The 14,382-nt window shown below is 55.4% G+C and overlaps 1 protein-coding gene across 4 annotated transcripts in view; it reads right to left on the bottom strand.

The window, feature by feature from the left end:
- The window catches only part of nfrkb (nuclear factor related to kappaB binding protein), a 146,311-nt gene that overhangs the window by 62,822 nt on the left and 69,107 nt on the right, over window positions 1-14,382 (bottom strand). For all 4 annotated transcript variants that reach the window (XM_038779406.1, XM_038779407.1, XM_038779404.1 and 1 more), the window contains exons 12-13: window positions 10,773-10,850; window positions 6,568-6,647 (exon numbers count right to left, since the gene is read on the bottom strand). In XM_038779406.1, coding sequence (XP_038635334.1) covers window positions 6,568-6,647; window positions 10,773-10,850 — 158 coding nt within the window. The remainder of the gene's footprint in view (window positions 1-6,567; window positions 6,648-10,772; window positions 10,851-14,382) is intronic.

Below are 14,382 nucleotides of genomic sequence, written 5' to 3'. Positions count from 1 at the left end.
GAGGGAAGCTGCCCGAGAAGCAGGGCAATGGAGGGAGTGAAGCTGGCCGAGAGGCAGAGTGATGGAGGGACGCTGCCTCGAGATACTGGGAGATACTGGAAGCTGCCCCGAGAGGCAGGGCAATGGAGGGAGCGAGGCTGCCCGAGAGGCAGGACGATGGAGGGAGGCACCCCCGAGAGGCAGGGCAATGGAGGGAGGCTGCCTCGAGAGGCAGGGCGACGGAGGGAGTGAATCTGCCCTGAGAGGCAGGGTGATGGAGGGAGGCAGCCCCGAGAGACAGGGCGATGGAGGGAGGCTGCCTCGAGAGGCAGGGCGATGGAGTGAGTGAAGCTGCCCCGAGAGGCAGTGCGATGGAGGGAGTGAGGCTGCCCCGAGAGGCAGGGCGAAGGAGGGAGTGAGGCTGCCCCGAGAGGCAGGGCGATGGAGGGAGTGAGGCTGCCTCGAGAGGCAGGGCGATGGAAGGAGGCGGCCTCGAGAGGCAGGGCGATGGAGGGAGTGAAGCTGCCCCGAGAGGCAGGGCGATGGAGGGAGTGAGGCTGCCTCAAGAGGCAGGGCAATGGAGGGAGTGAGGCTGCCCAGAGAGGCCGGGCGATGGAGGGAGGCTGCCCGAGAGGCAGGGCGATGGAGGGAGGCTGCCCGAGAGGCAGGGCGATGGAGGGAGGCTGCCCCGAGAGACAGGGCGATAGAGGGAGTGAGGCTGCCCAGAGAGGCAAGGCAATGGAGGGAGGCTGCCTCGAGAGACAGGGCGATGGAGGGAGTGAGGCTGCCCCGAGAGACAGGGCGATGGAGGGAGGCTGCCTCGAGAGACAGGGCGATGGAGGGAGGCTGCCTCGAGAGACAGGGCGATGGAGGGAGGCTGCCCTGAGAGGCAGGGCAATGGAGGGAGGCTGCCCGAGAGGCAGGGCAATGAAGGGAGGCTGCCTCTAGAGACAGGGCGATGGAGGGAGGCTGCCCCGAGAGACAGGGCAATAGAGGGAGTGAGGCTGCCCAGAGAGGCAGGGCGATGGAGGGATGGAGAGAGGCAGGGCGATGGAGGGAGGCTGCCCAGAGAGGCAGGGCAATGGAGGGAGGCTGCCTCGAGAGGCAGGGCGATGGAGGGAGGCTGCCTCGAGAGACAGGGCGATGGAGGGAGGCTGCCCCGAGAGGCAGGGCAAGTGTGGAAGGCTGCCCGAGAGGCAGGGCAATGGAAGGAGGCAGCCCCGAGAGGCAGGGCAATGGAGGGCGGCTGCCTCGAGAGGCAGGGCGATGGAGGGAAGCTGCCCGAGAGGCAGGGCAATGGAGGGAGTGAAGCTGGCCCGAGAGGCAGAGTGATGGAGGGAAGCTGCCTCGAGAGACTGGGCAATGGAGGGAGGAAGCCCCGAGAGGCAGGGCGATGGAGGGAATCTGCCTCGAGAGGCAGGGCGATGGAGGGAGGCTGCCTCGAGAGGCAGGGCGATGGAGGGAAGCTGCCCGAGAGGCAGGGCGATGGAGGGAGGCTGCCTCTAGAGGCATGGCAATGGAGGGATGCTGCCTCTAGAGGCATGGCAATGGAGGGAGGCTGCCTCGAGAGGCAGGGCAATGGAGGGAAGCTGCCCGAGAGGCAGGGCGATGGAGGGAGGCTGCCTCGAGAGACAGGGCGATGGAGGGAGGCTGCCCGAGAGGCAGGGCGAAGAAGGGAGGCTGCCCGAGAGGCAGGGCAATGGAGTGAAGCTGCCTCTAGAGGCAGGGCGATGGAGGGAGGCTGCCCGAGAGACAGGGCAATGAAAGGAGTGAAGCTGCCCCGAGAGGCAGGGCGATGGAGGGAGGCTGCCTCGAGAGACAGGGCGATGAAAGGAGTGAAGCTGCCCCGAGAGGCAGGGCGATGGAGGGAGGCTGCCTCGAGAGACAGGGCGATGAAAGGAGTGAAGCTGCCCCGAGAGGCAGGGCGATGGAGGGAGGCTGCCCGAGAGGCAGGGCGATGGAGGGAGGCTGCCCGAGAGGCAGGCGATGGAGGGAGGCTGCCCCGAGAGACAGGGCGATGGAGGGAGGCTGCCTCTTGAGGCAGGGCGATGGAGGGAGGCAGCCCCGAGAGACAGGGCGATGGAGGGAGGCTGCCTCGAGAGGCAGGGCGATGGAGTGAGTGAAGCTGCCCCGAGAGGCAGGGCGATGGAGGGAGTGAGGCTGCCCCGAGAGGCAGGGTGATGGAGGGAGTGAGGCTGCCTCAAGAGGCAGGGCGATGGAGGGAGTGAAGCTGCCCCGAGAGGCAGGGCAATGGAGGGAGGCTGCCCAGAGAGGCAGGGCGATGGAGGGAGGCAGCCCCGAGAGGCAGGGCGATGGAGGGAGGCTGCCTCGAGAGGCAGGCGATGGAGGGAGGCTGCCCGAGAGGCAGGGCAATGGAGGGAGGCTGCCTTGAGAGGCAGGGCGATGGAGGGAAGCTGCCTCGAGAGACAGGGCGATGGAGGGCGTGAGGCTGCCCAGAGAGGCAGGGCGATGGCGTGAGGCTGCCCCGAGAGGCAGGGCGATGGAAGGAAGCTGCCCGAGAGGCAGGGCGATGGAGGGAGGCTGCCTCGAGAGGCAGGGCGATGGAGGGAGTGAAGCTGCCCCGAGAGGCAGGGCGATGGAGGGAGTGAAGCTGCTCCGAGAGGCAGGGCAATGGAGGGAGTGAAGCTGCCCCGAGAGGCAGGGCAATGGAGGGAGCGAGGCTGCCCGAGAGGCAGGGCGATGGAGGGAGGCTGCCTCGAGAGTCAGGGCGATGGAGGGAGGCTGCCTCGAGAGACAGGGCGATGGAGGAAGGCTGCCCCGAGAGGCAGGGCGATGGAGGGAGGCTGCCCGAGAGGCAGGGCGATGGAGGGACGCTGACCGAGAGAATGGAGGGAAGCTGCCCAAGAAGCAGGGCAATGGAGGGAGTGAAGCTGGCCGAGAGGCAGAGTGATGGAGGGAGGCAGCCCCGAGAGACAGGGCGATGGAGGGAGGCTGCCTCGAGAGGCAGGGCGATGGAGTGAGTGAAGCTGCCCCGAGAGGCAGTGCGATGGAGGGAGTGAGGCTGCCCCGAGAGGCAGGGCGAAGGAGGGAGTGAGGCTGCCCCGAGAGGCAGGGCGATGGAGGGAGTGAGGCTGCCTCGAGAGGCAGGGCGATGGAAGGAGGCGGCCTCGAGAGGCAGGGCGATGGAGGGAGTGAAGCTGCCCCGAGAGGCAGGGCGATGGAGGGAGTGAGGCTGCCTCAAGAGGCAGGGCAATGGAGGGAGTGAGGCTGCCCAGAGAGGCCGGGCGATGGAGGGAGGCTGCCCGAGAGGCAGGGCGATGGAGGGAGGCTGCCCGAGAGGCAGAGTGATGGAGGGAGGCTACCCGAGAGGCAGGGCGATGGAGGGAGGCTACCCGAGAGGCAGAGCGATGGAGGGAGGCTGCCCGAGAGGCAGGGCGATGGAGGGAGGCTGCCTCGAGAGGCAGGGCGATGGAGGGACGCTGCCTCGAGAGACAGGGCGATGGAGGGAGGCTGCCTCGAGAGGCAGGGCGATGGAGGGAGGCTGCCCGAGAGAATGGAGGGAGGCTGCCCGAGAGGCAGGGCGATGGAGGGAGTGAGGCTGCCTCGAGAGGCAGGGCGATGGAAGGAGGCGGCCTCGAGAGGCAGGGCGATGGAGGGAGTGAAGCTGCCCCGAGAGGCAGGGCGATGGAGGGAGTGAGGCTGCCTCAAGAGGCAGGGCAATGGAGGGAGTGAGGCTGCCCAGAGAGGCCGGGCGATGGAGGGAGGCTGCCCGAGAGGCAGGGCGATGGAGGGAGGCTGCCCGAGAGGCAGAGTGATGGAGGGAGGCTACCCGAGAGGCAGGGCGATGGAGGGAGGCTACCCGAGAGGCAGAGCGATGGAGGGAGGCTGCCCGAGAGGCAGGGCGATGGAGGGAGGCTGCCTCGAGAGGCAGGGCGATGGAGGGACGCTGCCTCGAGAGACAGGGCGATGGAGGGAGGCTGCCTCGAGAGACAGGGCGATGGAGGGAGGCTGCCCCGAGAGGCAGGGCAAGTGAGGGAGGCTGCCCGAGAGGCAGGGCGATGGAGGGAGGCTGCCCGAGAGGCAGGGCAATGGAGGGAGGCAGCCCCGAGAGGCAGGGCAATGGAGGGCGGCTGCCTCGAGAGGCAGGGCGATGGAGGGAAGCTGCCCGAGAGGCAGGGCAATGGAGGGAGTGAAGCTGGCCCGAGAGGCAGAGTGATGGAGGGAAGCTGCCTCGAGATACTGGGCAATGGAGGGAGGCACCCCCGAGAGGCAGGGCGACGGAGGGAGTGAATCTGCCCCAAGAGACAGGGCGATGGAGGGAGGCTGCCTCGAGAGGCAGGGCGATGGAGTGAGTGAAGCTGCCCCGAGAGGCAGTGCGATGGAGGGAGTGAGGCTGCCCCGAGAGGCAGGGCGAAGGAGGGAGTGAGGCTGCCCCGAGAGGCAGGGCGATGGAGGGAGTGAGGCTGCCTCGAGAGGCAGGGTGATGGAAGGAGGCGGCCTCGAGAGGCAGGGCGATGGAGGGAGTGAAGCTGCCCCGAGAGGCAGGGCGATGGAGGGAGTGAGGCTGCCTCAAGAGGCAGGGCAATGGAGGGAGTGAGGCAGCCCCGAGAGGCAGGGCAATGGAGGGAGGCTGCCTCGAGAGGCAGGGCGATGGAGGGAGGCTGCCTCTAGAGGCAGGGCACTGGAGGGAGGCTGCCTCGAGAGGCAGGGCAATGGTGGGAAGCTGCCCGAGAGGCAGGGCGATGGAGGGAGGCTGCCTCGAGAGACAGGGCGATGGAGGGAGGCTGCCCGAGAGGCAGGGCGATGGAGGGAGGCTGCCCGAGAGGCAGGGCGATGGAGGGAGGCTGCCCGAGAGGCAGGGCAATGGAGTGAAGCTGCCTCTAGAGGCAGGGCGATGGAGGGAGGCTGCCTCGAGAGACAGGGCGATGAAAGGAATGAAGCTGCCCCGAGAGGCAGGGCGATGGAGGGAGGCTGCCTCGAGAGGCAGGGCGATGGAGGGAGGCTGCCCGAGAGGCAGGGCGATGGAGCGAGGCTGCCCGAGAGGCAGGCGATGGAGGGAGGCTGCCCCGAGAGACAGTGCGATGGAGGGAGGCTGCCTCTTGAGGCAGGGCGATGGAGGGAGGCAGCCCCGAGAGACAGGGCGATGGAGGGAGGCTGCCCCGAGAGGCAGGGCGATGGAGGGAGTGAGGCTGCCCCGAGAGGAGGGTGATGGAGGGAGTGAGGATGCCTCAAGAGGCAGGGCGATGGAGGGAGTGAAGCTGCCCCGAGAGGCAGGGCAATGGAGGGAGGCTGCCCAGAGAGGCAGGGCGATGGAGGGAGGCTGCCCGAGAGGCAGGGCGATGGAGGGAGGCTGCCCGAGAGGCAGAGTGATGGAGGGAGGCTATCCGAGAGGCAGGGCGATGGAGGGATGTTGCCCGAGAGGCAGGGCGATGGAAGGAGGCTGCCCGAGAGGCAGAGTGATGGAGGGATGTTGCCCGAGAGGCAGGGCGATGGAGGGAGGCTGCCTCGAGAGGCAGGGCGATGGAGGGACGCTGCCTCGAGAGACAGGGCGATGGAGGGAGGCTGCCTCGAGAGACAGGGCGATGGAGGGAGGCTGCCCCGAGAGGCAGGGCAAGTGGGGGAGGCTGCCCGAGAGGCAGGGCGATGGAGGGAGGCTGCCCGAGAGGCAGGGCGATGGAGGGAGGCTGCCCGAGAGAATGGAGGGAGGCTGCCCGAGAGGCAGGGCAATGGAGGGAGGCAGCCCCGAGAGGCAGGGCAATGGAGGGCGGCTGCCTCGAGAGGCAGGGCGATGGAGGGAAGCTGCTCGAGAGGCAGGGCAACGGAGGGAGTGACGCTGGCCCGAGAGGCAGAGTGATGGAGGGAAGCTGCCTCGAGAGACTGGGCAATGGAGGGAGGCTGCCTCTAGAGGCATGGCAATGGAGGGAGGCTGCCTCGAGAGGCAGGGCAATGGAGGGAAGCTGCCCGAGAGGCAGGGCGATGGAGGGAGGCTGCCTCGAGAGACAGGGCGATGGAGGGAGGCTGCCCGAGAGGCAGGGCGATGGAGGGAGGCTGCCCGAGAGGCAGGGCGATGGAGGGAGGCTGCCTCGAGAGACAGGGCGATGAAAGGTGTGAAGCTGTCCCGAGAGGCAGGGCGATGGAGGGAAGCTGCCTCGAGAGACAGGGCGATGGAGGGAGGCTGCCTAGAGAGGCAGGGCGATGGAGGGAGGCTGCCTCGAGAGGCAGGGCGATGGAGGGAGGCTGCCTCGAGAGGCAGGGCGATGGAGGGAGGCTGCCCGAGAGGCAGGGCGATGGAGGGAGTGAATCTGCCCCGAGAGGCAGGGCGATGGAAGGAGGCTGCCCGAGAGGCAGAGCGATGGAGGGAGGCTGCCTCTTGAGGCAGGGCGATGGAGGGAGGCAGCCCCGAGAGACAGGGCGATGGAGGGAGGCTGCCTCTTGAGGCAGGGCGATGGAGGGAGGCAGCCCCGAGAGACAGGGCGATGGAGGGAGGCTGCCTCTAGAGGCAGAGCGATGGAGGGAGACTGCACGAGGGGCAGGGCGATAGTATTAATTTCTCCGCAGCCCAAAAAAGTGATATCCAATCTAATCGCATTATCCAGCTAATCACATATCTACAATGTGCAGCTTTACCTTGGGAAATGTCTGATCCTTGACCTCGAACCACAGCTGACACAATGAGGTAATTTCCTTCTCTGAGTCTTGTCCAGAGCCTGGGTAACAGAGATTAGGAAAGTCAATTGAACAAGTAACATCTTTCACTTTAATTACAAACCAATCTGTCAACATTGCCTACAAGTAATGCAGGACTCAAGAGTGCCTCCTGACAGCTGCTATGATCTCACTAATTGTATCTGTGGTATGTCCATATTTGCATGGGAAAATTTACTGAAGATAGGACAGGATCAATTTGAAGAAAAAGATTATATGCCTCTTTGATGCTGCAACATAAAGACTTACAATACAATGGCTGGAGTTGTATTCATCACACATTAGTAAGATGCAATTTGCTTTAGTCTTCTCACCATCATCTTTCCTAGTTATTTTTGTAATTAAGGATTTCTTCTTGTTTTTGATTTCCATATCACAGAATCTTATGCAGGAGGAGGCCATTTGGTCCATCGAGTCTGTTTCGAAGTTCAAGACTATCCTCACCATGGTTGACAACGCGTCCAACCATCATATCGTCTGGAAATTTTGAAATAGCCCTGCACACTATGGGGTCTTGGTCATTAACATATATTAGGAAAAGCGAGGGACCCTGGGGAACTCCACGACAAATCTTCCTCCAATCTGAAAAACAACCATTTATCAGCACTTTATGTCTCCTGTCACTCAGCTAATCGCTTATCCAAGCTTATCCTTTATTCCATGAGCTAGAAATTTCCTCAAGTCTGTTGTGTGGCACTGTTATCAAATACTTTTTGTAAACCCATATTCACCACATCAACATCATTGCCCTCATCAACCTCCTCTGTTACCACCTCAAATAACTGCAGAAAGTTAGTGAAACATGATTTCCCCTTCATGAATCCATGCTGGCTTTCCTTAATTATCCTGCATCTAAGTAACTATTGATTTTGTCCCAAACTACAGTATCCAGACGTTTCCCTGAAACTTGACAGCTTTATCCTTGCACACCTTTTGAACAAGGGTGCACTGTTTCCAGTTCTCCAGCACTACACCGGTGTCTAGGCAAGATGGGAAGATTATCTATCACCAGTGCCTCTACAATTTCCACCTTCAGCTCCCTCAGTATCCTTGGATGGATCTCATCCTGTCCTGTTGCCGTATCAATTTTAAGTAATCATAATCTTTTTAACACCTCCTCCTTCTCAACTGTAAATTCCTCAAATGTCTAGTTACCTTGTTTCTTACCTCAGCCTGGGTATCATCCAGATATGGATTTGGAGTTCCTGCTTTGGCTGACTGGAAAGTGTTTCTCAGGGAAGATTTTCCCATATTATCAATCTCAGGGACCCAATTCCTCAAAATCGTAGTCTGACTGAACGACCATCATTGTTCACATCAAAGGATCTGCTAAAATCCTCCTCTACACTTGGTTCACTATCAAACCTTTTCCACGCAATTCTTTAGAACTTTTAGTAATGGCTTAAACTGCACAAATTTAGTAACATTGTTTCCTGTTCCTCCCCTGCCTCACATCAACCATCCGTTTATATATTTTTTTGCCTATTGGGGTACTCACCCTCCACAGGAGGGGGGTGAGAAGGGCAACACCCACAAAACATCAGTCTCCCTCATAAGAACAAAAGGAGAAGGAGGCCATTCAGCCCTTCGAGCTTGACAGGCCAATCAATCTGATCATGGCTCTCAGACAAAATATGCCTTTAGCAGCTGGAATTGTCCAGGATTCTGATTTTCCAACTCACCGCCCTAAATTTAAGCAATCATAAATTGCAACAAATGACCATTTGTTCATCGGGCATCTTCTGGTGCTATCTTTTAGAACATAAAACATGCAGTGCAGAAGGAGGCCATTTGGCCCATCGAGTCTGCATCAACCCACTTCCATCCTATCCCCATAACCCAATAACCCCATCTAACCGTTTTTGGTCACGAAGGGCAATTTGTCATGGCATATCCACCAACCTGCACGTCTTTGGACTGTGGGAGGAAACCGGAGTGCCCGGAGGAAACCCACGCAGACATGGGGAGAACGTGCAGACTCCGCACAGACGGTGACCCAGCAGGGAATCGAACCTGGGACCCTAGCGCTGTGAAGCCACCTGTGCTACCGTACTGCACAAACAATCATACCGAGGCCATTCTTAAGCATCTTTCCTTTGATGATCTTCCACAACAATTGCATTTCACATAACCAAAAAGAAAATGCTGGAAAATCTCAGCAGGTCTGGCAGCATCTGTAGGGAGAGAAAAGAGCTAACGTTTCGAGTCCAATGACTCTTTATCAAAGCTGACTTGATATTCAGTGCTCTGGTCATGGTCCAGGGGGAGGTAAGAGGAAGTATCTGCGAGTTGGCGCACGGCCTCTGCAAGGTAGAGGTCAGCGCACCAGGCGACAACAGCACCCCCTTTGTCGGCAGGTTTGATGACAAAGTCGGGGTTAGACCTGACGGAGTGAAGAGCAGAAAGTTCGGAGGGAGAGAGGTTGGAATGGGTGAGGGGGGCAGAAAAATTAAGACGGCCAATGTCCTGTTGACAGTTCTCAATGAAAAGATCAAGGGCAGGCAATTGTCCCGGCAGGGGGGTCCACTTGGAGGCAGAATGTTGGAGGCACATGAAAGGATCAGTGGAACGGGGGGAGGATTCTTGCCCAAAGAAGTGGGCATGGAGACGAAGGCGACGAAAGAAGAGTTCAACATCATGTCGAGCCCGGAATTCATTGAGCTGGGGACGTAAGGGTACAAAGCTAAGTCCTTTGCTGAGAACAGTCTCAGACAGGGGAAGGTCGGAGGGTATGGTGAACATGCGTCAAGGGCTAAGGCTGGAAGAAATGGGGTATGAGGGATTGGGACTGGTGGACGGCCCAGGATGGGAGACATGGGGTACGAGGGATTGTGACTGGTGGAGGGTCTAGGATGGGCAGTGGTGTTGATGAGTTGTTGAAGCTCGCATTCCTTAACATCTGCAAGAAACAGGAAAAGGTTCTTGTTAAGGTGTTGAATGATGCGAAGGATGAAATGAAACTGGGAACAGGGACAGCTTTGAGAGAGTGTAAGATGGTGCTGCTGGAGAGAGATGTCGAGTGTCTTCATGTGGTGGCGCACGTCATTGAGTGTGGCTTTCAGGATGCGGCGGGAGCAGCAGTTGGAAGAATGTTATATAGCATGAAGGTACCTGTAATCCTGGAGGTTACATGCAGCTTTGACAAAGAGTCATTGGGCTCGAAACGTTAGCTCTTTTCTCTCCCTACAGATGCTGCCAGACCTGCTGAGATTTTCCAGCATTTTCTTTTTGGTTTCAGATTCCAGCATCCGCAGTAATTTGCTTTTATCCTGTATTTCGCATATTGTCATTGGGGCAGACAGTTGCGATAGGATATTGGGATAGGATATTAGCCTCAATCACTGAATAAGTTTCATATTCTAGTAACTCTGAAACATTTCTAACTTCATTCTTCTCGTGATAATCCTCCCTCTGTCCCCCTTCGTTACTGATTTACGAGCCAGAAATAGCCCCTTCAAAGTCATGGAAGATTTTTGAACCCTGTATTAGTTCCCCCAAGTTTTTCCTATTCCAATGAAAAATTAAGTTACAATTCCTGTCTTTTTCAAAACTAACATCTTATTGTTGCTGCCTTTCTCGTGAATCTTTGCAACACTCTGCCACTGACTCGAATATCCTTCCTGCAACACTCCAGAGTTTTGGATAATTTCATCTACTTTCCTTGTCTTCATGTACAATGGCCATGTAAAAATCTGAGAATCCTGTTTGCTACCATTTTATAACATGGCCTCTTGCATCCTAACCTTTATGTCTCCTGTCTGAAATTTGGAACATTCCACCTGCCATAGCAACTCAAGGGTCAAAGAGCAATGCTCACTTTTATTACTAATCAGGCAAACACAAGTAATGAAACTTCACTTGTGATGACAAATGGAAGATGGTGCGATGAAGTTAGAAGTATTGCAGAGCTCCCTGCGTCTATTGTTCATCCGTTCTGGGGCACATTAACAATCTTCGATGCAAGGATAGTACTTCAACGGCAATGTGGGTGTGAAATACCTTGAGAGATTTCTGTGAGACACAATGAGCTGCTATAAAGGAAAACGGGAAAACGAGTAGCCATTCAGCTCCCTCATATAAGCGATAACACACTTCTCCCAGATGGTAGTAGCCTATCCCTGACTCACCAATCCACTTCCACTGCTGGCCTCGCTCTGTGCAGTTTACATATGGTGCAAAGTTGGGGGGAAGCGCAGACATTCCACCTGTGTGAAATCAAGTTACATTATCAGGCATCATCACCAAAGCATTTCTACAAGCAAAGGTCACACTCAAAATGACTGAGACTCCATGGATGAACATTGACATAATGGAACAACTGAGGATTAGAAAATAAACAAACACTAAGTACATAGGGAGCAGAGGAGTAAATGATGCAAAGGGATTAGGAGTGATGTAAAAAAAAAAAGCAATTAAGAGAAAAGGAACATATGAAATTAAATTATCAAGGGAAATAAAACAAATAAGATATTTTACCAGCCCGTCAATAAAAAAGGCTGGGATTGAATCCCTGTCTTGACGGATAAAGGCAGGATAATAAAGCAGGTAATATCAGAGAGATAACAGAAATAGTAAATAATTATTTCACCTCAGTATTTAGCAGGGAGCTAGAATGGGTTGGTAGAACATCGAATGGCGAGATGAATGAGATAGGAGCATTTAAAATGTTAAAAAGATGCATTGAATAAATTAACAACACTCAGAGGGGCGGTCTGGATCAAATACATCAATTTTTTTTTAAATCAGAGAATTTACAGTGCAGAAGGAGGCCATTCGGCCCATCGAGTCTGCATCGGCCCTTGGAAAGAGCACCCGATCCAAGCCCACACCTCCACCCTATCCCTGTAATCCAGTCCAACCTTTTTGAATACGAAGGGCAATTTAGCATGGCTAATCCACCTAACCTGCACATCTGTACATAGAACATAGAACATAGAACAGTACAGCACAGAACAGGCCCTTCGGCCCTCAATGTTGTGCCGAGCCATGATCACCCTACTCAAACCCACGTATCCACCCTATACCCGTAACCCAACAACCCCCCCCTTAACCTTACTTTTATTAGGACACTACGGGCAATTTAGCATGGCCAATCCACCTAACCCGCACATCTTTGGACTGTGGGAGGAAACCGGAGCACCCGGAGGAAACCCACGCACACAGGGGGAGGACGTGCAGACTCCACACAGACAGTGACCCAGCCGGGAATCGAACCTGGGACCCTGGAGCTGTGAAGCATTTATGCTAACCACCATGCTACCCTGCTGCCCCACACTGTGGGAGGAAACTGGAGCATCCGGAGGAAACCCACGCAGACAAGGGGAGAACGTGTAGACTCTGCACAGACAGTGACCCAAACCGGGAGTCGACCCTGGGACTGTGAAGCAACAGTGCTAACCACTGTCCTAACGTGTTGCTATCTCGGGAAGAGATAGCAGAGGCATCACTACTCATATTTAATTTGTTAGAAATGAATGTAATGCCAGATGACTGGACAAAGTAATTTCTTAATTTAAGATCGGGAACAGCACACGTCCAGAGAATTACAGACCAGTCAGCTTAACATCAGGGTAGGAAAAATACTGGAATCCTTATTAAAGGAGAGAATGAAAGAAAGTCAAGAAATGAGAAGTATAACAATGAATAGTCAATACGGATTTCAAAAGGGGAAATCTTGCTTGACCAACTTTTAAGCACCATTCGAACATCTACATTCTATACAGTTATGGTCACCATAATATATAAAGGATGTAGAGGTACTGCAGACGGCACACGACTGATACCACAAATGTGTGTATATAGAACATTACAGCGCAGTACGGGCCCTTCGGCTCTCGATGTTGCGCCTACCTGTGAAACCATCTGAAGCCGATCTGACCTACACTATTCCATTTTCATCCATATGTCTATCCAGTGATCACTTAAATGCCCTTAAAGTTGGCGAGTCTACTACTGTTGCAGGCAGGGCGTTCCACACCCCTACTACTCTCTGAGTAAAGAAACTGCCTCTGACATCTGTCCTATATCTACCACACCTCAGTTTAAAGCTATGTCCCCTCGTGTTGGTCATCACCATCCGAGGAAAAAGACTCTCACTGTCCACCCTATCTAACCCTCTGACTATCTTATATGTCTCTATTAAGTCACCTCTCAGCCTTCTCCTCTCTAACGAAAACAACATCAAGTCCCTGAGCCTTTCCTCGTAAGACCTTCCCTCCATACCAGGCAACATCCTAGTAAATCTCCTCTGAACCCTTTCCAAAGCTTCCACATCCTTCCTATAATGTGGTGACCAGAACTGCACGCAGTACTCCAGGAGCGGCTGCACCAGAGTTATGTACAGCTGCAGCATGACCTTGTGGCTCCGAAACTCAATCCCCCTACTGATAAAGGCTAGCACACCATATGCCTTCTTAACAGCCCTATTAACCTGGGTGGCAACTTTCAGGGATTTATGTACCTGGATGCCAAGATCTCTCTGTTCATCTACACTACCAAGAATCTTGCCATTAGCCCTGTCCTCTGCATTCCTGTTACTCCTTCCAAAGAGAACCACCTCACACTTTTCCGCATTAAACTCCATCTGCCACCTCTCAGCCCAGCTCTGCAGCTTATCTATGTCCTTCTGTAACCGATAACATCCTTCAGCACTATCCACAACTCCACCGACCTTCGTGTCATAGAATAGATAGAACAGTACAGCACAGAACAGGCCCTTCGGCCCTCAATGTTGTGCCGAGCCATGATCACCCTACTCAAACCCACATATCCACCCTATACCCGTAACCCAACAACCCCCCCCTTAACCTTACTTTTATTAGGACACTACGGGCAATTTAGCATGGCCAATCCACCTAACCCGCACATCTTTGGACTGTGGGAGGAAACCGGAGCACCCGGAGGAAACCCACGCACACAGGGGGAGGACGTGCAGACTCCACACAGACAGTGACCCAGCCGGGAATCGAACCTGGGACCCTGGAGCTGTGAAGCATTTATGCTAACCACCATGCTACCCTGCTGCCCCTGCAAATTTACTAACCCATCCTTCTACACTCTCTTCCAGGTCATTTATAAAAATGACAAACAGGGGTGGCCCCAAAACAGATTTCTGCGATGTAAACACGGACGAAAAAAATCCATTTAACGCTTCCCCTATCTCCTCTGATTCCACACACAACATTCCACTACTATCCTTGATTGGCCCTAATCTTACTCTAGTCATTCTTTTGTTCCTGATATACCTATAGAAAGCCTTAGGGTTTTCCTTGATCCTATCCACCAACGACTTTTCATGCCCTCTCCTCGCTCTTCTTAACTCTCCCTTTAGGTCCTTCCTGGCTAACTTGTAACTCTCAAGTGCCCTAACTGAGCCTTCATGTCTCATCCTAACATAAGCCTTCTTCTTCCTCTTGACAAGTGCTTCAACTTCCTTAGTAAACCACGGTTCCCTTGCTCGACAACTTCCTCCCTGCCTGACAGGTACATACTTAGCAAGGACACGCAGTAGCTGTTCCTTGAAAAAGCTCCACATTTCGATTGTACCCATCCCCTGCAGTTTCCTTCCCCATCCTATACATCCTAAATCTTGCCGAATAGCATCATAATTGCCTTTCCCCCAGCTATAATTCGTGCCTTGCGGTATATACCTATCCCTGCCCATCGCTAAAGTCAACATAACCGAATTGTGATCACTATCACCAAAGTGCTCACCTACATCTAAATCTAACACCTGGC

The sequence above is a fragment of the Scyliorhinus canicula genome, chromosome 19 (genome assembly GCF_902713615.1).
Source record: "Scyliorhinus canicula chromosome 19, sScyCan1.1, whole genome shotgun sequence".
NCBI classification, from domain to species: Eukaryota; Metazoa; Chordata; class Chondrichthyes; order Carcharhiniformes; family Scyliorhinidae; genus Scyliorhinus; species Scyliorhinus canicula.
Note: the sequence above shows the minus strand (reverse complement) of the source record. Positions and strands in the feature narration are given on the sequence as shown.